The sequence below is a fragment of the Amblyraja radiata genome, chromosome 10 (assembly GCF_010909765.2).
Source record: "Amblyraja radiata isolate CabotCenter1 chromosome 10, sAmbRad1.1.pri, whole genome shotgun sequence".
Lineage (NCBI taxonomy): Eukaryota > Metazoa > Chordata > Chondrichthyes > Rajiformes > Rajidae > Amblyraja > Amblyraja radiata.
The window spans coordinates 59,650,406-59,672,339 of record NC_045965.1 but is presented as its reverse complement, the minus strand read 5'-3'; the positions used below and the strand labels follow the sequence as shown (position 1 = coordinate 59,672,339).

The following is a 21,934-nucleotide window of genomic DNA, read 5'->3' as shown; positions in this document are numbered from 1 at the left end:
GGAAAGTACCATGAGAAAGAGATTGGCTGAAACGGAAGAGGGAACCAAGGAATGGTCTCCTCAGAATACTGATCAGGGGGTGAAAAGATCTGTCCTTTGATGAAATCTGATGGAAAATGATCTAAATTGTGAGGTTCGTAGTTGAGGACCAGGGGGAATTCTATCCTAGTTCTGGCCAGCAGAGGGGGTGAGAACAAAGGTATGGAAAATGGATGAGGACGATTGTTGGCTTTGTCAACTATGGTAGATGGGGAAGCCACACAGAAGGAAGGTTGGTGGGGCTAAACAATGTCAAATATAGCAACAGCTCCCACTGCGTAACTCCTAAATATTAATAAAATTGAGTACCAGGTACTCAAAATGTGAAAAGTGGCACTGCGGAAAATGATACCTCCACGGTTGCATTCCTGCTGGAAGAATTCAGCGGGCCAAGCAGCATTAAGGGAGGAAATGGTCAAACATTTCAGGTCGAGATCCTTCATTCTCAGATGGGACTTGTGCATATCCATTATAGCTACTGTGTCATACCATGGGGAACCTGCACCAACAGAGCTTAAATGCTGCTGTGGAGGGGAGGCAAAAAGCAGAGGGAAGATCATGGGAGCAGAATTTAGGCCATTCGGCCCATCAAGTCTACTTCGCCATTCAATTATGGCTGATCTATCTCCCTCGTTACCCCATTTTCCTGCCTCTCCCCATAGCCTCGGGCAGGTGCCCTCCACTGTGTCTGGGGAAACCCACACTCCTTTATAATGATCAGGCATGATTGACTCCCTTGGTGCTGGTGGACTCAAATAATTTAGTTTTAGTTTTAGAGATACAGCGCAAAAACAGGCCCTTTCGGCCCACCGGGTCCGTGCCGACCAGCGATCCCCGCACATTAACACTATCCTAAACCCACTTGGGACAATTTGTACATTTACACCAAGCCAATTAACCTACATACCCGTACGGCTTTGGAGTGTGGGAGGAAACCAAAGATCTCGGAGAAAACCCACGCAGGTCCCGGGGAGAATGTACAAACTCTGTACAGACAGCACCCGTAGTCGGGATCAAACCTGGGTCTCCGGCGCTGCATTCGCTGTAAGGCAACAACTCTACCGCTGCGCCACCGTGACCGCCAAAGTCGTGTCATTGTGAACAACTATCTGATCGAAAGGCCAGTGATTGCAGGTGACTTTGAAAGAAAGGCTGGGGCCAATGAAGGAGGGCTCCAGTGCATTATTTAACATTATCCTGGCCAGTGAGGTGAGACTCGGGGAGTGCTCTGCTCAGGATGTAAACGGGAGACCCCTTATTTTAAAGTGAGCTCTAGATTCACCCACAAGAGGAAACATTCTTGCCCCATCTCACCGAGCCATAGAGTCATACAGCATGGAAACAGGCCCCTCAGTCATCTATCCTGTTAAGACTCCTCAAGATCTCATATAATAATAATAATAATATATTTTATTGTCATTGCACATCAGTGCAACGAGATTTAGTATGCAGCTTCCAACCGATGTCAAAAAATAAAATAAATAAATAAACTGTGCGACGTGACCATCTGAGGGAGACAGACCAGGGGGGGTGGGGGGCACTCAGCAGGGCCGGTTCAGAGCCGCTATAGCTCTGGGAATGAAGCTGTTTCTGAGTCTGGAGGACATATACTTCAATCAAATCACCTCTCACCTTTGGATATAGGCCTAGCACGTCTAACCTTTCAACCCTGTCAAGCAAAGTATCAGTCTAAACCTGCTCTAAAATGCTTCCACGTACATTCTTACTTAAATTAGGAGTACGTAGTACTCTGGATGTAATCTTATATAACTGCTGCATAATCTCCCCCTTGGCATCCAGTTCCCCTCACAATAAACAAAGACGTTCTATTAGCTTTCCGAATTACTTGCTGTACTCTCATCATTTGAATGTTTTGTTTGCACTTCCTGCCAAAGTGGACAATTTCACATTTTTTAACCATATTTTACTCCATTAGCCAGACCTTGGCTTACACACTCAATCTATTTATATCACTTTGTTGCCTCTTCATGTCCGCTTCATATCTTGCTTTCCTATCAGTGTTTGTGCCACTAGCAACCATGTCTTTGGTGCCTTCATCTTTTACATGCCGTAAGAGGTTGTGAACATAGAAATATAGAAACATAGAAAATAGGTGCAGGAGTAGGCCATTCGGCCCTTCGAGCCTGCACCGCCATTCAATATGATCATGGCTGATCATCCAACTCACTATCCTGTACCTGCCTTCTCTCCATACCCCCTGATCCCTTTAGCCACAAGGGCCACATCCAACTCCCTCTTAAATATAGCCAATGAACTGGCCTCAACTACCTTCTGTTTGAACCCAGCATCAATCCTTATTACAAGCCACATGTTATATTTGGCCAACCTGAGAAATGCTATTTATGCTGACCTTCTGTATCCTGTTAGCCAGTCAAATTTCTATCCATGCCAAGAATGTTACTTTCTGCATAACAAGCTCTTATTTTCCTCAATAACCCTTGATACAGTAGCTTGTCAAATGCCTTCTGGAAACCTAAGTGTTAGTAAGTTAGTTAGTTAGTAATTCAGAGCCGGGTCTGAAGAAGGGTTTCGGCCCGAAACGTCGCCTATTTCCTTCGCTCCATAGATGCTGCTGCACCCGCTGAGTTTCCCCAGCAATTTTGTGTACCTTAGTTAGTTAGTAAGTTGTGTTTATCCACAGCACAACCATTGCTTCAATGGCTCCAAAATAACTAAGACAGATATGATGTGTCTTTCGTAACACTATGGCAGATTACCCTAAGTTTTTGTATGTTCCCTCTGATGCAGCTTGGCAGTAGGTTTTTAGCACGTATGGTATGTAGCCTAAATAAACCAGAAAAACAGCATGAAGGACCGGAATTCCAGGGGTGATGTGAGTTGAGAGTAACTGCCTTCGACATCAAAGCAAAACATGACCGTGTGGCATCAATGTACTCTGCTAAAACTCAACACAATGGGCAACAAATTACAAATGTTTTTGCTGGTTGGAGTCATTCCTTTGAGGCGATTCAGAGGACCAACCGACCCTCACCAGGTGTACAACAGAGTGCATACTGACTGGTTTTATCACACACCCAAGAATGGTGGAGAGTGCAGAAAGTGGGGGACAATGCCTGGTCCGTCAGAGCTATTGATTTTACCCACCATCGAAGGGATCTACAGGAAGCGTTGCTTCAATATACATGATCAGCCTACCGCTCGCTGGCTGCTAATATCATCAAAGACCCACACCATCCTGACCACCCTCTCATCTCACTGCGAAGATTTAAAGAAGGTGCAGAAGCTTGAGTACTGTTGCCTCCAAGTTCAAGAACAACTCATCAACCATCAGGCCCTTGAATTTGAATTACACTGCACAACCCTGACCGCAACCCTTTATCATGCAATTTGCATTGGTTGTACTTTGTACATCAGCTTGCACTATTATGGTCTGGTTACCTAATATAACTAATAACTTGCTTACTGCATTCTTTTTTGTTGTTGTTGCGTTAATGTCCGTGCAAAGCTGCGGAAAAGTAAGAATTTCATTGTTCCATTCACGGTGCATATGACAATTAAACACACTTGATTTTTGACTTTTGATTCCTTGCACAAAGGAAATGGAATGATCCCAATTGAGTAGAGGGTGGATTGATTCATGGTCCTGTTTACAGAAACAATTGGAAGTAGAGACAGACTCAAGAGACACAACTCATGAAGTTTGCTGGATAAGACTGTACATATTTTATTTTCCATATGTGCCACTGTAGTGAGAAACTACACTAATCTAAAAGATGACGTTTCATATCCAAATAGTGTTTAACAGAACGGCTGGTTCTTTCCATTTCTTGACCTATGCGTTCAGGCTTTAAGGAAACAAAGAAGTGAAGATGATCAGTATGTCTGAAAATAAATTAGAGGCCACCACTAGTTAATGTGTTCATTAGTGACAATGACAGGGATTCATTGAGAGTAGGGCCTTCACTTCCAATTCTTCAGAATGGCTTCTGCTGAATCCAACGTACTATCTTGCTGTTAGAAAAAATGGAAAAACAGGCACTTTAAGCAATGTACTAACTAGGTTTGCAGAAATATGCATGTAATTTGTTCTTCTTGAACAACCAGCATCAAAGTGCGCTAACACCAATAGACTGACCTTGATAAAGCAGAAACGAACATATTTCTCATAGAGACTCTTGGCTTGATCACTGATGAATGAGGTCACAGGGATAGCTGCCAATTGCTAAAAGAAAATGAAAATTCTCAACTGAAGGCAAAAATGCTTTCAGGTGCAATGCCATTGCGGATTTCACATACAGCCGAGTTTCTTCAGTCTGCAAGGACACAGATATCAGTTTCCAAATGTTTTCTCCGTATTATTGACCTTCGTCAATAACATTTTCACCACCTCCTACACAGCATATAATCCTCCAACATTTTCGCCACCTCCAATGGGATACCACTACTCGCCACATCTTCCCATCTCCACCCCTTTCTACTTTCCGCAGAGACCGTTCCCTCCGAAACTCCCTGGTCAACTCGCCCCTTCCCACCCAAACCATCCCCTCCCCAGGTACTTTCCCCTGCAACCGCAGGAGATGCAACACCTGTCCCTTTACTTCCCCCCTCGACTCCATCCAAGGACCCAAACAGTCTTTCCAGGTGAGGCAGAGGTTCACTTGCACCTCCTCCAACCTCATCCACTGTATCCGCTGTTCCAAGTGTCAACTCCTGTACATCGGCGAGACCAAGCGCAGGCTCGGCGATTGTTTCACTGAACGCCTCCGCTCAGTCCGTCTTAAACCTACCTGATCTCCCGGTGACTCAGCACTCCCCCTCCCACTCCCAATCTGACCTTTCAATCCTGGGCCCCCTCCATTGTCAGAGTGAGGCCCAGTGCAAATTGGAGGAACATCACCTCATACTTCGCTTGGGTAGTTTGCACCCCAGTGGTATGAACATTGACTTCAGATAGCCCTTGCTTTCTCTCTCCATCCCCTTCCCTTTCCCAGTTCTCCCACTAGTCTTACAGTCTCCGCCTACATTCTATCTTTGTCCCGCCCCCTGCTCTGATATCAGTCTGAAGAAGGGTCTCGATCCGAAACGTCAGCCATTCCTTCTCTCCATAGATGCTGCTTGACCCGCTGAGTTAATCCAGCATTTTGTGTCTACCTTTGATTTAAACCAGCATCTGCAGTTCTTTCTTACACATTGCTTCTTTTCCCAAGTACAATATTTGGAACATTTTGTCATGTAAACAATGTGAATATGATAAGAGGGACATGGACCAAAACGTGGGCAAATGGGACCAGCTCAGATGGAGCATCTTGGTTAGCATGGACCAGTTGGGCCAAAGGGCCTGTCTCCGTGCAGTATGACTCTCTCTATGACTCTAAAGAGTCATATCCTGCCTGATCTGCTAACTGTTTCCAGCACTCCACTTTTATTTGTTTCGTGTTGAACTGGGAAAAGTTGGAGGTTTCAAGATGGAACGAGAGGGGAACACGAGACAGGCTGCGAAAGGGAAAGTCTGTTACAGGATGGAAATAGAAGAGAATAGAATAGAAGCTCTAGTTTAACTACATGTTGTCCTTGGCTGGCCTTAGTTTCTATTTAAAGATATTACTGGGTAGTTGCTTTTTAACTGACCAGGTTACAAACAGCTGCCAGGAACAGACCTCTGCCGTAACCTTAGGACAATAGACAATAGGTGCAGTAGTAGGCCATTCGGCCCTTCGGGCCAGCACCGTCATTCACTGTCATCATTGCTGATCATCCACAATCAGTACCCCATTCATGCCTTCTCCCCATATCCCTTGACTCCGCTATCTTTAACAGCTCTATCTAACTCTGCAGAGGAGAACATGTATTATGCATGGCCATTGAGGAACAAGACATTTGAGGACAGAATGCTACCTGGATCAGAATGGACCTTATTCAGAGCATTTGGTATTACTGAATTAGAGTCATAGAATGATACAGTGTGGACTTCGGCCCAACTTTCCCACACCGGCCAACATGTCCCAGCTACACTGGTCCTACCTGCCTGCGCTTGGTCCCTATCACTCCAAACCTGTCCTATCCATATACCTGTCTAACTGTTAAACGTTGGGATAGTCCCAGACTCAACTACTTCTGGCAGCTTCGTCCATACACCCACCACCCTTTGTGTGAATAGAGGAAGAAGTTGCAGCATTAATGCTCACTCTGATGGTCTGGTGCTCAGACTTTGCGTGGTATAGGGAAGGGTGCCAGGGTGATAGAATGGAAATCACAGCTTTCTACAGAAGTACGTTTGAATGCCTTCACACTCGGAAGGGTGTTGGGCACGTTCCTCCAATGGCAGCTACACTACCAATATCAAACAACATAGGTGCAGCGTTCGGGAGACAGGTGGGATGTGGACCACCAGGGAGGTTTGATTTGCCAGGCTTAGCATCTGTAGGACCACTGACTGATCGCACCAGCCAGCAGGCTGCATTTCCTGCAATACTAACTAGATCTGCTCCTCATTCTCCGTTACACTCCATTCTGCAACTTATGGGCGGCGCAGTGGCGCAGCGATAGAGATGCTGCCTTCACAGCGCCCGAGACCCAGGTCCGATTCTGACTGCGGGTGTTGTCTGTAGGCAGTTTGTACGTTCTCCCTGTGACCAAGTGGGTTTTCTCCAGGTGCTCCGGATTCCTCCCACTCTCCAAAGGCGTCTGTAGGTTAATTGGCTTTGGTAAAATTGTAAATTGTCCTGAGGGTGTAGGCTGGTGCTAGTGTATGGGGCGATTGCTGGTCGGCACGGACTCAGCGAGCCGAAGGGCCCGACTCCCTGCTGTATCTCTAAAGTCTAATGTCTAAACTCACTAATTGCACGACCAAAGATCCAGGCTTTTGTTCACTCGGTGCAAGAGAAAGGGTGCAGACCGTGGCAAATCTCCCGCTTGGATCACAGAATGCGTGAGTAACAGCAGCGAAGGTGGCCTTGACACAAAAAAGGAAGAAGACATTCCAGTGTGTTCTCTGCATTGTGGATGAGCGAACAAAGAGATAATGGAAAAGGAACAAAGGAGAAGACCAGCCGTGAACTTTAGGGAGGGGAGACCTTGGGCCTTGGAGAGCCCTCTCCCTTCAAGGAGTCAAATATCTTAGATTAGTTCATCCGCACATCCTACCCTCCCTGGTCTTTGTGTATTGCCTCCTATTACTCGCTGCCTTCTGAGATGAAGGGGAAAAGAGGACAAAGACTATATTGAAAAATATGACAGAACTGTTTGCTGTGTATCCAGCTCGACAGTAGCTGTGAGAATCTCCAAATATAATCCAAGCAGAATGCGTGGTATTTATGAGTTGCTACTTTTAATGGACCACAAGCCAAATGGATTAGTGTGGTAGTGGTAGAGTGTACCTTTCAGAGAGCATTTAGAAAATTGATTTAACATTTTCCAGAATTCTGTGCACTTTTCCTCTGATTTTCCACAAAGCTTAATGTTTCCATGAGGGTCTTGTTGAGAGCAGCACATTTCTCCACATCTACTATTATCACAGGTTATAAAGGATTGTCTCTTGTAGCACTTTATTCCCCCAAGTATCCTGGTATATCTAATGTCCACATATAGTAAGGAGCAAATTTCACTGCATTCTGAAATGGGGTGAAGATGTGGAGTTTAGTTTAGTTTAGAGACACAGCGTGGAAACAGGCCCTTCACCCCACGGGTCCGCGCCGACCAGCGATCCCCGCACATTGACACTATTCTGCACCCACTAGGGCCAATTTTTACATTTACCAAGCCAATTAACCTACAAACATGTACGCCTTTGGAGTGTGGGAGGAAACCGAAGATCTTGGAGAAAACCCACGCAGGTCACGGGGAGAACGTGCAAACTCTGTACAGACAGCACTCGTACTTGGGATCGAACCCGGGTCTCCGGCGCTGCATTCACTGTAATGGGCCTGTCCCACTTAGGCGATTTTTTAGCCAACTACAGGCGACTAGTTTGTCGCCACATGTTCACCGGTGGTCGCCGGGAGCCGTCTCCTCGGTCGCGCAAAAAGTTGTAGCGTCTTTCTGGTCGCCGCTAAATTTTCAACATGTTGAAAGTTTTTCAGCGACAGTGGGTTTGACGCCAATGAGCGTAGCTCGACTTCTCCTGGCGTAGGTGCTGTTGTAGGCTGTCGCCAGGATGACGTAGGTTGTCGCTGGTTTTTCAGCGACCTACGACTATGACAGTCGCCAGCAGTTGCCTAAAAAATCACCAAGTGGGCAGGCCGCCCATAAGGCAGCAACTCTACCGTTGTGCCACCTTGACCGACCTTATAAATATAGTGGGTTGGGGAGGATGGTCAGGAGAAAATACTGGGCTGGACAGTCATTTAAATCACACTCTTACTCTTGGTCACATCTCTTCCTCTTTGGCCCATGGCGTTCAAACCAGATTGATGCGAGCGACGTATTGTTGGCTACTAATGAGGCTACAACATAAACCATGAATGGTAGGGTCTTAGGGAGTACTGATGAACTGAAGGCCCCTGGAATACAAGTCCAGAGATCCTTGAAGATGGAAATAGAGGTAGATAACATGGTTAGGAAGACATATGGGGTACTGGCTTTCATTAATAGGGCCTTCCTACACATTTCTTCTGCTCCACTACGAAATCTCAAGGTATGTCTACTTTGAAGAAGTTCTCCTCTCACCGACGAGAGTTCTGCATTCATTGTTCGTTATCTCTCTACGTCATCATCTATATCTCTTGTTTTCCTTATCCCTAACTAGTCTGAAGAAGGGTCTCGAGCCGAAACATCACCCATTCCTACTCTCCAGAGATGCGACCTGTCCCGCTGAGTTACTCCAGCTTTTTGTGTCTATCTTCATTAATAGGGCCATTGAATACAAAAGTAGTGGGTTATGCTCCAACTTGAGAAAACTTTGGCCAGGTTTCAACTGGCGAAATACATGTGGTTCTGGGTGCTACACTAAGGGAAAGATGTGATATTGTTACAGGAGATTCAACAGTTTGTTGCCTGGGACTATTTTAGTCTTGCTGAAAATTATGAAACCCATGCCTGGCCATCTCAAAACTGGGGGGCAGCAGCTGCTCATGTGAGAAGCAGGTTCGCCTGATCATCTTAGTCTTGTTTAGTTTAGAGATACAGCGTGGAAACAGGTCCTTCGGCCTACAGAATCCGTGCTGACCAACGATCACCCCCGCACACTAGCTCTGACTCGCACACTGGGGGCGATTTACAATTTACACAAGACAATTAACCTACAAACCTGCGCGGCTTTGGAATGTGGGAGGAAACCGGAGTACCTGGGGAAAACCCATGCACGGTCACAGGGTGAACGTACAAACTCTGTACAGGCAGCACCCCGGTAGTCAGGACCGAACCCAGGTCTCTGGCGCTGTAAGACAGCAACTTTACCACTGCGCCACTCTGCCTAGGTTGAAAAAAATCTCCCATTTCTTCAAGTGTGTCCCATTAGATCACTAGATCTGGGATACTGAGAGATACGGGGACAATGTGAGATAGTGAAGTTAAGAAAGGTGGTAAATCGTGAATTATAGACTGCCTGTCAGGGCCGCATAGCATATTCCAGGCTCCCTTTCAGGTTAGGCAGAGGTTCACTTGCACCTCCTCCAACCTCATCTACTGTATCCGTTGTTCAAGATGTGGACTCTTATACATCGGCGAGACCAAACGCAGACAGGGCGATCGTTTTGGGGAACACCTTCGCTCAGCCCGCCTGAACCTACCTGATCTCCCGGTTGCTGGACACTTTAATTCTCCTTCCCATTCCTACACAGACCTTTCTGTCCTCGGTCTCCTCCATTGTCAGAGTGGGGCTTAACGCAAATTGGAGGAACAGCATTTCATATTTACAACCCAGTGGTATGAATATTGATTTCTCTCACTTCAGGAAGCCCCGGCATTCCCTCTCTCTCTATCCCTCCTCCACTCAAGTCGCACCAGCTTCTTATTTTCACCCAACAAACAACTAACAATGGCCTGTTTCCTTTATCATCATTACATTTTTGCATATCTTTCATTCATTGTTCTTTATCCATCCACATCACCGTCTATATCTCTCGTTTCCCTTATCCCCAACCAGTCTGAAGAAGGGTCTCGACCCGAAATATCACCCATTCCTTCTCTCCAGAGACGCTGCCTGTCCCGCTGAGTTACTCCAGCATTTTATATCTATCTTCCCTTTACTTACAGTATAGTCTCCTGTGCAATAAAGCCAAACCTCTGACTTTTTACTCAGTAGCCAGACACGTAGAAACTACAACAGAGGCTCTTAGTTTAAAATTATCCTGAAAAAGAAAAAAGTTTTGAAAAAAAACCTCAAGTCTTCGTTGCGGTTTCTGCCATCAGCCCTAAATGGCCAACTATAATGTAGACAAGGTGAACTCCATCCGTCACTGGAGTTACTGCAAGCTCACGATACATGTACAAATATGGCTCATTATTGTAAACATTTTATAATGAACACCCACTGTGGCAGCATAAAAATGAATCTCAGTCTTAACACAGTGGTGCAGGAATCCAAACACCATGCAGACAAGAATGCTGTTCATTCATCCACTTGTGTCTCCCACTTTAACTTGCCAAGAATCCTTTCCCCATCAACTTACCTTGTCCAGGGTTTTGAGCTTTCTCCAGCTCTCTTCACTTTCTGCACACCTCGTTCCTCAGCCGGTCAGCCCGCTCTCCGACTGATGGCCTCAACTCCGCCGGCCTACCTCCGATCACTTACTCTTATGTATTATATGATATTTGTCCCTGGGATTTGGACACCATTTTGGCCAGAGCAGGTTTGACAGGAATCCCCACTCGCTCTTCAACTGAGAGGCATGAAAATCATTTGAATGCCACTGAGCCAATTATAATCTTGTGAATCCAGAGTCACTTGTTGGCCATTGCAGAGGGATGATGAGGGTAGGGATTACTTTCACTAAAGAACTTGTCTTTACAGCAATTTGACAGTACAGGTATTGCCTTGGGCCATTATTAATGTTAGCTTTACGAAGATGGGCAGCACAGGGGCGCACCTGGTAGAGCTTCTGCCGCACAGCGTCAGAGACCCGGATTCGATCCTAATCTCGGGTGCGATCTGTATGGAGTTTGCGTGTCTCCCCGTGACCTCGTGGGTTTCCTCCCGGTGCTCGGGATTCCTCCCACATCTCAAAGATGAGTGGGATTACAGGTTAATTGCCCTCTCTAAATTGTTCTGAGTGTACAGGGAATGGATGCAAAAGTGGGATAACATAGAACCAATGTTTAGTTTAGAGATGCAGAGTGGAAACAGGCCCTTCGGCCCATCGAGTCCGCGCCGACCAGTGATCCCCGCACACTTACACCATCCTACACACTCGGCACAACTTAATCAAGAGAGAAGAGTCAAGAGTGTTTTATTGTCACATGTCCCGGATGGGACAATGAAATTCTTACTTGCTGCAGCACAACACAATATGTGAATATGTAAATATAGCACATAATGCGGGAAGAGAAAAAAAAGGAGGAAAAAAAAGAAGAAGAAAAAACTTGCCAAGCAAATTAACCTACAACCCCTGTACGTCTTGGGAGTGTGGGAGGAGACCGGAGCTCCTGGAGAAAACCAATGCAGGTCACGGAGATCACATGCAAACTCCGTACAGAATAGCACCTGTAGTCAGGATCGAAACCCGGGTCTCTGGCGCTGTAAGGCAGCAACTCTACCGCTGCTCCACCGCGCAGCCCTGGATGGGTAATCAGTGGTCGGAGTGGACTCAGTGGGACCAAAAGCCTTGTTTCTACGCTGTATCTCGAAACAAAACATAGAACAGTACAGAATAGGAACAAGGCCCACTGGCCCACAATGTGTGTGGCCGAACATGATGGCAAGATAAACTAATCTCCTCCGTTTGCACATGTTCCATTGTTCTTCCTTTCTCTACATATCCATGAGCCTGCTTAAACGCCGCTTGAAAGCCACAATCGTATCTGCTTCCACCACCACCCCTGGCAGGGCATTGCAGGCACCCGCCGCTCTCTGTGTAAAAATAACTTCCCTCACATATCTCCATTACTTTGCCCCTCTCACCTCAAAGCTACGCTTTCTCATCTACCTTTTAAAATGGTTCTACGCCTATCTATGCCTCCGGTAATTTTATAGACTTCCATCAGTTCTTCCTTCAACCTCAGGAATTCCAAAGAAAAACAATCCATGTATGTCCAACCGCTCCTCGTGTCTAATACCATTTAATCCAAGCAGCATGCTGGTAACCTAGGATGGCAGTACTTTCATATGAAGAAAGACTGGATAGACTCGGCTTGTACTCGCTAGAATTTAGAAGATTGAGGGGGGATCTTATAGAAACTTACAAAATCTTAAGGGGTTGGACAGGCTAGATGCAGGAAGATTGTTCCCAATGTTGGGGAAGTCCAGAACAAGGGGTCACAGTTTAAGGATAAGGGGGAAATCTTTTAGGACCGAGATGAGAATATTTTTTTTCACACAGAGAGTGGTGAATCTGTGGAATTCTCTGCCACAGAAAGTAGTTGAGGCCAGTTCATTGGCTATATTTAAGAGGAAGTTAGATGTGGCCCTTGTGGCTAAAGTGATCAGGGGGTATGGAGAGAAGGCAGGTACAGGATACTGAGTTTGATGATCAGCCATGATCATATTGAATTGCGGTGCACCTATTTCTGTTTCTATGTAAACCTCTTCTCGAAAGCTAGTTTTTAATTCTAGATTAATTCCCAGCTGGTGGGATGTAAATTCTTATCCAGATCTCAGTATGAACAGCAAGTGACATAGCCAGTATACTCATGCCGAATTCCAGTTCTCACTTATGAAGAATAATGAGTAAATGTCATTGTACTCTGGTTCCCCCGTACTTCTGGGATGCCTTCCCCCCCCCCCCCCAAATACTTTGCTTCTTTCAGATTTACGAAAACACTTTCTTCCCAAGCCTCCTTATCGTTAATCTTCCAGCTGGTAAACTGAAACCTAGCAATCACCAGCTGCCACGCTGAGAATTGGCCAGATTGGTCGACACCGGAGGAATGAATAGCTCAAAATAACTGGGGGACAATGCCCCTGAATGCCATTTTGATAAGTACGGGTGTCAGAGGTTATGGGGAGGAGGCAGGAGAATGGAATTAGGACGGAGAGATGGATCAGCCAAGAATGAATGGCGGAGTAAACCTGATGGGCCGAATGGCCTAATTCTGCTCCTATTCAATAGTATTCAAGAGAGAGTTAGATATAGCTCTTCGGGTTAACAGAATCAAGGGATATGGGGAGAAAGCAGGAACAGCGTAGTGATTCTGGATAATCATATTGAATGGCGATGCTGGCTCAAAGAGCCAAATGGCCTACTCTTGCACCTATTTTCTATGTTTCTATTCCTTATGACCAATCCTTGTGTGGAATTCCATTAGAGTTTGTAAACACAGTGGGATTGAGTGACTCAACTGGAAATCAGTTGACTGGAGGATGTCGCTTCATGACGAGGGAGACAATGTTTGAAGGAGATGTGCCGGGCAAAATGTTTATTTACACAGAGTAGTGGGTGCCTGGATGGTGCTACCAGGGGTGGTGGTGGAGGCAGATACGATAGTGGCACTTAATGAGCTTTTAGATGGACACATGGATATGCAGGGAATGGAAGGATATGGATCATTTGTCGGGAGAGGAGACTGGTTTAACCTGGCAGGGCGGTTTGCGTATTGTGGTGTTCTATGCTATGTTATGTGTTCGACAGGTCAGGTCGGGGGGGGGGGGTGTTCCCCCCGCCACGGGTACCATGTAATCCCGTGCTACCTGCTCCATGGTCGGATGTTCGGCAACTAAACCGTTCCCCCACCTGGTTTGCCAGGTGAGGAGGGGGCTGTGGACCCCCAGCAGGACCAAAAACAAGACCTGTCAAAGGGTGGATGAAGTCAAGGGGCTAGTGGAGTCAAGGGATATGGGGAGAAGGCAGGCACGGGTTATTGATAGGGGACGATCAGCCATGATCACAATGAATGGCGGTCGAAGGGCCGAATGGCCTCCACCTGCACCTATTTTCTATGTTTCTATCTATGTTTCTATGGATGAGCTCCTAGCGAGCCAACGACCATCCACACTTCAGTAGAAGTTGCGATCACTGTCGTACAATAGCATTGTAAGGCACCGTGCCCGCTGATGTTTTCAACGATGAAGATGATGTTTTAGGATTATTAGATCATTTTGAAGCAGAATTAATATATTCCAGTTTCTTTCATGGCCAGGTCCATGAGTAGATCAATGAAGGAAATCATCTATACCGGGCCTTCAAGCACAAGCAAGAGCTGTCCAAAAACATAACCAGTCGCTCATCAAAGGCGAGGCTCGCCAAGTGTCTGAACCAGACATTTTGGTATTTGATCCCAGTATCTTGGCAGAAACAAGGAACTGCAGATGCTGGTTTACACAAGAGGACACAAAATGCTGGAGTAACTCAGCAGGCCAGGCCGGGTCTCTGGAGAAGTCAAAATGTAGAAACAAGAATCTACAGATGCTGGTTGTCACAAAATGTAGAAACAAGGAACTGCAAGAATCAAAATAGCGAAACGTCACCTATACGTCCAGTCTGAAAAAGGGGCCCGACCTGAAACGTCACCTTTCCATGTTCTCCGGAGATGCTGCCTGGCCCGCGGAGTTACTCCAGCACTCTGTGTCCTAGTAGCTTGAAAATGGCTGGCTGAAATGTGCCACAAATGTGCCGGAACAGGATATTAGTTTGAACCTGGCCTCGTGTTCAGTACGGACATTGTGGGCTGAAGGGCCAGTTCCTGTTTTATGGTGTATGAAGTTGAAGTCTTGATATTAGTAATTTGTGCCAGTGGCATGAGACTTCCAGAGGCATAAACACACATAAATCCAGACAACTGAGAGAGTTCAGTGGATAGGAATCAAATAAAGCCGACGGCTTACTAAACTTAGTTTGTGTTACTTGGTTGTGTTTGGAAGGTCTTGAAGCACATTATTCATCCCGGTGTTTAAAACAATGAAGGGTTTGAAATGAAACTTACAGGGGAAGTGTTTCTTCTTGGCCAGCAAAACCCTCTTACAATGTGAGCTCAGACACTCAGCAGGGAACAGGAAGCAGAGAGCAGTTTATTTTCACACTAACGGTCGGAATCATCCAGCACTCTCTCCCCAGAGGTCTGCTGATCAGTTGACATTTTAAAATCTTAAATTGATAGATGTTTATATAGCATAAAAAAACAGAAACATAGAAAATAGATACAGGATTAGGCCATTCGGCCCTTCGGCCCAGCAACGCCATTCAATATGATCATGGCTGATCATCCAGAATCAGTACCCCGTTCCTGCTTTCTCCCCATATCCTTTGATTCTGTTAGCCCTAAGAGCTATATCCAACTCTCTCTTGAAAACATCCAGTGAATTGGCCCCAACTGTCTTCTGTGGCAGAGATTTCCACAGATTCACAACTCTCTGGGTGAAAAGGTTTTTCCTCATCTCAGTCCTAAATGGCCTACCCCCTTATTCTTAAACCGTGACCCCTGGTTGTGGACTCCCCCAACGTCGGGAACATTTTTCCTGCATCTAGCCTGTCCAATCCCTTAAGAATTGTATGTTTCTATAAGATTCCCTCTCATCCTTCTAAATTCCAGTGAATCAGTGAAGTAGCAATCAAAGAAATATCTGTAAACAAGCTACAGGTCTGCAAGGTTCGTGGATCTTGTACTCCTGTTTCTATGATTCACATACCCACCGCCCAAGGTCAAAACACAAATTGCTGGAGTAACTAGGCGTGTAACTCAGTGGGTCAGGCAGCATCTATGGAGGGCAAGGACAAGTGATGTTTCGGGTTGGTACCATTCCTCAGATTCCCCTTGCTTTCCCTCGCTCTCCATCCCCTCCCCCTTCCCAGTTCTCCGACCACTTACTGTCTCCGACTACATTGTATCTCCGTCCCGCCCACTCCCCTGACATCAATGTGAAGAAGGGTCTCCACCCGAAACGTCACCCATTCCTTCTCTCCAGAGCTGCTGCCTGTCCCGCTGAGTTACTCCAGCATTTTGTGTCATTCTTCAGACACTTCTACGTCCAGTTCCTCCACAGATGCTGCCTGATCCGTTGAGTTTCTCCAGCACTGTGTGTGTGTCATTCAGACTTATTTTTTCCAGCATCTGCGTCTCCAATTAAGGTCTACATGTCCGCCTGATCTTTATATCCCAGTTCATACCTCAATTTTCAATAGTTAAGATGGGATTAGAAAGCAATTTTAAAATTTATGCCTACTTGCCCTGAGGACACCACAAAGTGGTTTGCTGACAATAAAAGTTCCTGTAATGTACTCATCACCTCGGGCTGGCACGGTGGCGCAGCGGTCGAGTTGCTGCCTTACAGAGCCAGTGACCCGACTTCGATCCCGACTATGGGTGCTGTCTGTACGGAGTTTGCACGTTCTACCCGTGACTGCGTGGGCTTTCTCCGTGTGCTCCGGTTTCCCCCCACACTCCAAAGACGTACAGATTCGTAGATTACTCGGCTTCGGTAGGAATTGTAAATTGTCCCTAGTGTGTAGGATGGTGCTAGTGTACGGGGTGATCGCTGATTGACACGGACACGGTGGGCCGAAGGGCCTGTTTCCAAGCCTTACCTCTAGCCTAGTCTAGTCTAATCATCACCTGGGGAAACTGGGCCGCAGAATCCAGCCAACGGCAATGGCAACAAGGCCAGATATTCTATCTTCACGGTGTTATTAGAGAAGAAATATTTGCCTTTTCATGTTTTTTCTTAGAACTTTTTTTTTTATCCACGAGAGATGTTGGCAGGTTCTTGGATTAACGTTTCATCGCAAAAATATGACATGGTTGGTAACTGACTATATTAGAAACATAGAAAATAGGTGCAGGAGTAGGCCATTCGGCCCTTCGAGCCTGCACCGCCATTCAATATGATCATGGCTGATCATCCAACTCAGTATCCTGTACCTGCCTTCTCTCAATACCCCCTGATCCCTTTAGCCACAAGGCCCACATCTAACTCCCTCTTAAATATAGCCAATGAACTGGCCTCAACTACATTCTGTGGCATATAATTCCAGAGATTCACCACTCTCTGTGTAAAAAATGTTTTTCTCATCTCAGTCCTAAAAGATTTCCCCTTTATCCTTAAACTGTGACCCCTTGTTCTGGGCTTCCCCAACATCGGGAACAATCTTCCTGCATCTAGCCTGTCCAACCCCTTAAGAATTTTGTAAGTTTCTATAAGAAACCCCCTTAATCTTCTAAATTCTAGCGGGTACAAGCCGAGTCTATCCAGTCTTTCTTCATATGAAAGTCCTGACATCCCGGGAATCAGTCTGGTGAACCTTCTCTGTACTCCCTCTATGGCAAGAATGTCCTTCCTCAGATTAGGAGACCAAAACTGTACGCAATTACTAACAAAGAGGTAGCTGACTGAACTTTATTGCCTTCCCTCACTGTGGGAAACGTTGATTCTGCTGTGGGGGGGATGTTCATGTTATCGAGTATTGTGTTCTTTTTATTCGTATGGCTGTACGGTAACTCAAATCTCACTGTACCAAAAGGGGTGCATGTGACAATATATGTAACTTGAACTTGAACTTATTATTGATTGTTCAACATTGTCATTGACAATCCCGTAGTTGAGAACCACAGTCATAACAAACAATAACTAATATAGAAATGACATTGCACCTCATTCTCCACAAACCAAGGTGAATTACCTTATTTTTAATCATCCATTTCACAAATTTGTTATCGTAAGGCTCATCCCCTTCCATTTTGGAGAGATCTACATCTGGAAAGAGAGTTATGTAAATAATTAGAAGAAATCAATATTTTTGTTACTGAGACAAGCTCAACATTAGCGCCTTGTTTAGAACTCAAATCTGCTGGAGCATGTCTACCTTCGATTTTCCAGCATCTGCCGTTCCTTCTTGAACATTTTAGAACTCAAAACCATCTTTGTGGCAGTATCCCACACAAGGCAGTGGAACCATAGACTGAGTGACTCAGGAGAGCTCCAACACCCAGCAGCGTTGAACTAGAAAAGAAGATTGGTCATGTACCAGTCGCCTGAAGAAGGTTCCCGGCCTGAACAGTCGCCTGTCCTTTTTCTCTGGGGATGCTGCCTGGCCTGTTGAGTTGCTCCAGCACTTTGTCTCTATCTTTGGTATAAACCAGCATCTGCAGTTCTTTGTTTCAACCAAGAATAACCTCCTTTTAGAAACATAGAAAAATAGCAGGAGTAGGCCATTCAGCCCTTCGAGCCAGCACCACCATTCAATATGATCCTGGCTGATCATCCCCAATCAGTACCCCGTTCCTGCCTTCTCACCATATCCACTTACCACTATCTTTAAGAGCTCTATCTAACTCTCTTTTGAAAGCATCCAGAGAATTGGCCTCCACTGCCTTCTGAGGCAGCGGATTCCACAGATTCACAACTCTCTTTGTGAAAACGTTTTCCCTCATCTCTGTTCTAAATGGCCTACCCCTAATTCTTAAACTGCGGCCCTTGGTTCTGGATTCCCCCAACGTCGGGAACATGTTTCCTGCCTCTAGCGTGTCCAATCCCTTAATCATCTTCTGTTTCAATAAGATTTCCTCTCATCCTTCTAAGTTCCAGAGTATACAAGCCCAGCCGCTCCATTCTATCAACATATGACAGTCCCGCCATCCTGGGAATTAACCTCGTGAACCTACGCTGCACTCACTCAATAGCGAGACTGTCCTTCCTCAAATTTGGAGACCTCCACTGCCTTCTGTGGCAGAGAATTCCACAGATTCACAACTCTCTGGGTGAAAAGGTTTTTCCTCATCTCAGTCTCAAGAGGTGGCGGGAAGCTTCATGAATGAGCAGGCGCCTGTCGCCATCCAAAATCCACACACCATGCCAACGTGTCAAACATGGCAAGCATCGGGAGCAGCAAACATCATGCCTGCCCCCTCGGTTGGAGGTCACCCAACCACCAGCCCGAGTGAGGGGCTGCCAAGCTTGTCAGCCACCACAGATCTGGCAAGGATATTCCGGGTCCGTGTGGGCGGGGGGCATAGTTGTCTCCTTCTGGACTGGCACAGGATCGGGTGGGAACACGTCCAATGCTGCTCGGTGGAATGGAGGAGGTGGAATGGAGTCCCACCTCCCCAAGGCTCTCTCTCTCTCGGCTGCCCTGCACATTCTTTCCTTTGGGATATTTACCCACTTCCGCGACAAAGGTTATAATTGAATCAGCCGCCACTATTCCTGGCAATGCATTCCAGACCCTAACCACTCTTGCTCGAAAATAGTTTATCCTCATGTTAGTTTTACTTCTTTTACCAATCACCTTCATTCCCTTTCCCCTAGTGCCCCTCCTCTCTTCCATTTCCTGTTCCGTGGTTTCCCTCCTATCCTCCATTTCCTGTTCCGTGGTTCCCAACCTCTCTTCCATTTCCTGTTCCGTGGTTTCCCTCCTATCCTCCATTTCCTGTCCCCTCGTTACTGATTCCTCCTCCATTCCCAGTCCGCTAGTTCCCAACCTCCCTTCCATTCCCCAATCCTTAAGCTCCTCCATCCTCTGCTGCCTAGCTCCTGACCTCTCTATTTCTGGTCCCCTGGTCCCCTCTTCCTCTATTTCCTGTCTGCTTGTTTCAGTACCCCTCCCCCCTTCTTCATTCCCCGAGTCCTAGCCATCGAATCTCTCATCCCCTGCATCCCAAACCCTCTTCCATTTCTAGTCATACGATCATAAGTGATAGGAGCAGGATTAGGCCATTCGGCCCATACAGTTTATTCCGCCACTCAATCCTGGCTGATCTATCTCTCCCTCCCAACCCCCTCTCTCCTGCCTTCTCCCCATAATCTCTGACACCTGTACTAATCAAGAATCTATCTATCTCTGCCTTAAAAATATCCACTGACTTGGCCTCCACCACCTTCTGTGGCAAAGAATTCCACAGATTCACCACCTTTGACCAAAGAAATTCCTCCTCATCTCCTTCCTAAAAGAAGCACCACAACATGTTTTACATGCTCGAAATAAATATAAATATATAAATATACATACTTTCATTCTGTGGCTGTGACCTCTAGTCCTAGACTCCCCCACTAGTGGAAACATCCTCTCCACATCCACTCTATCCAAGTCCCTGAACTCTCCTCCAATCTCCTTCCTCTATTTCCTGTCCCCCTCCTGCATTCCCCGTTTCCTGGTTTCTCCTCCATTCCATATCAACTAGTTCCCGCCCACTCTGCTTCATTCCCCATCCCCTCGTTTCCGACCCATTCGTCCATGGCAATGATTCCCCTTTAGCACGTACCCCTGCAGTCTCGAGCGGGCCAGTCGGCAACATTGCCCGACGGACATCTCGTTCCGCTGGGTGGTCAACAACGCTCGGGCAGACCAAAGAGTCGATGACCTTCCAGCAGCACTCGATGTCCGTCTCTGATTGCGTCCCTGGGAACAGTCTGAGGGACGCACTGAATCTCGGTGCAGCCAACGCCAAGGCTCGGTGGGGGAGGACCACAGTCTAGGGTCCTTTCACTGCTGGACACTGGGGGGGCAGGGTCTAGTGGAGACGCCCCTCAAAATAAGGGAAGGGATTCCACGCCAGTGGCAAGGGTGGGGGATAAATTTGTGAAATTTGAGCAATGTATGTAAACAGTATTGAATGTTTGTATAGCCTCCGAAAATGTCGGATTAATTTTTTACACGGTTCATGTATTGTATATATTTAAGTCCACTTTGAAATTTAAAAAATGATTTCCCTTTACTTACGTTGTTCATTATTTTAAATACTTCAGTCAAAGCCTCTCGCAATTCCATGGAATTCCATTGGAAAAGCCAGCTCCCTGATTCTAAACAAACAATTAAAATTCCTAATTGGTGGAATTGACCCGTAATTCACTTTGCACCCCCTCTAAAGCTCTTTAAAAAAAACAAAATCTTTCCCACTGGATCCCAGAACTGGATACAACGTCTTAATCTTTAATGCTTCTGTTCATAAAGCCCGGGGTCCCAAAAGCTTTCTCAACCCATGCGCATGTGTAGGAAGGAACTGCAGATGCTGGTTTACACCGAAGATAGACACAAAAATGCTGGAGTAACTCAGCCGGACAGGCAGCATCTCTGGAGAGAAGGAATAGGCGACGTTTCGGGTTCAGTCTGAAGAAGGGTCTCGACCCGAAACGTCACCCATTCCTTCTCACCAGAGATGCTGCCTGTCATACCTCAGCGGGGCTGGGCAGCATCTGTGGAGGGATGGGATGGACAGACAACATAGAAACATAGACAATAGGTGCAGGAGTAGGCCATTCGGCCCTTCGAGCCAATATGATCATGGCTGATCATCCAACTCAGTATCCTGTACCTGCCTTCTCTCCATACTCCCTGATCCCTTTAGCCACAAGGGCCACATCTAACTCCCTCTTAAATACAGCCAATGAACTGGCCTCAACTACCTTCTGTGGCAGAGAGTTCCAGAGATTTACCACTCTCTGTGTGAAAAAGTGTCCCGCTGAGTTACTCCAGCATTTTGTGTCCATCTTCATTTTACTCAGATAGGCACGGACACAAAATAAAACAGCTCCAGACCCTTCTTCGGACCGAGCATGCACAAGCTCTCTCTCTCTCTCTCTCTCTCTCTCTCCGTCTCAGATATCGCTGAAGCCCTTTTAGAACTGCACTCTCTCCTCTGCTATCGCTCCTCTCACAGAAGTGTGGCAGCCTGGAGGTTTCAAAGTGTTAACGTCCCTCTGCAGTTGGCAACAGCCCCAGGAAGCGGTGCGAGGGCAACCCCCCCAACGAGAACTCCCGCTCCATCCAAATGGCAAAAGCAGAGACGCAGGCAGCCGGCCGCTGCCAACATGTCAGCAGCGTGTACCTTTGGATGACGTTCAAACCAGAACTGTGGGCCCATTTATCCCGAGCCGGGCCCTCAGTTTGTTGAGTCT

The 21,934-nt window shown here is 46.5% G+C and overlaps 1 protein-coding gene across 4 annotated transcripts in view; it reads right to left on the bottom strand.

The window, feature by feature from the left end:
* Window positions 1-3,720: 3,720 nt before the first annotated feature.
* kyat3 (kynurenine aminotransferase 3) overlaps window positions 3,721-21,934 on the bottom strand; it is a 71,999-nt gene continuing 53,785 nt past the window's right edge. For 3 of the 4 annotated variants that reach the window (XM_033029000.1, XM_033028999.1, XM_033029002.1), the window contains 3 exons: window positions 17,724-17,797; window positions 4,157-4,243; window positions 3,721-4,032 (listed from right to left, as the gene is read on the bottom strand). In XM_033029000.1, coding sequence (XP_032884891.1) covers window positions 3,982-4,032; window positions 4,157-4,243; window positions 17,724-17,797 — 212 coding nt within the window. In that variant the 3' untranslated portion in view covers window positions 3,721-3,981. The remainder of the gene's footprint in view (window positions 4,033-4,156; window positions 4,244-17,723; window positions 17,798-21,934) is intronic. The other variant, XM_033029001.1, reaches the window with a different exon arrangement.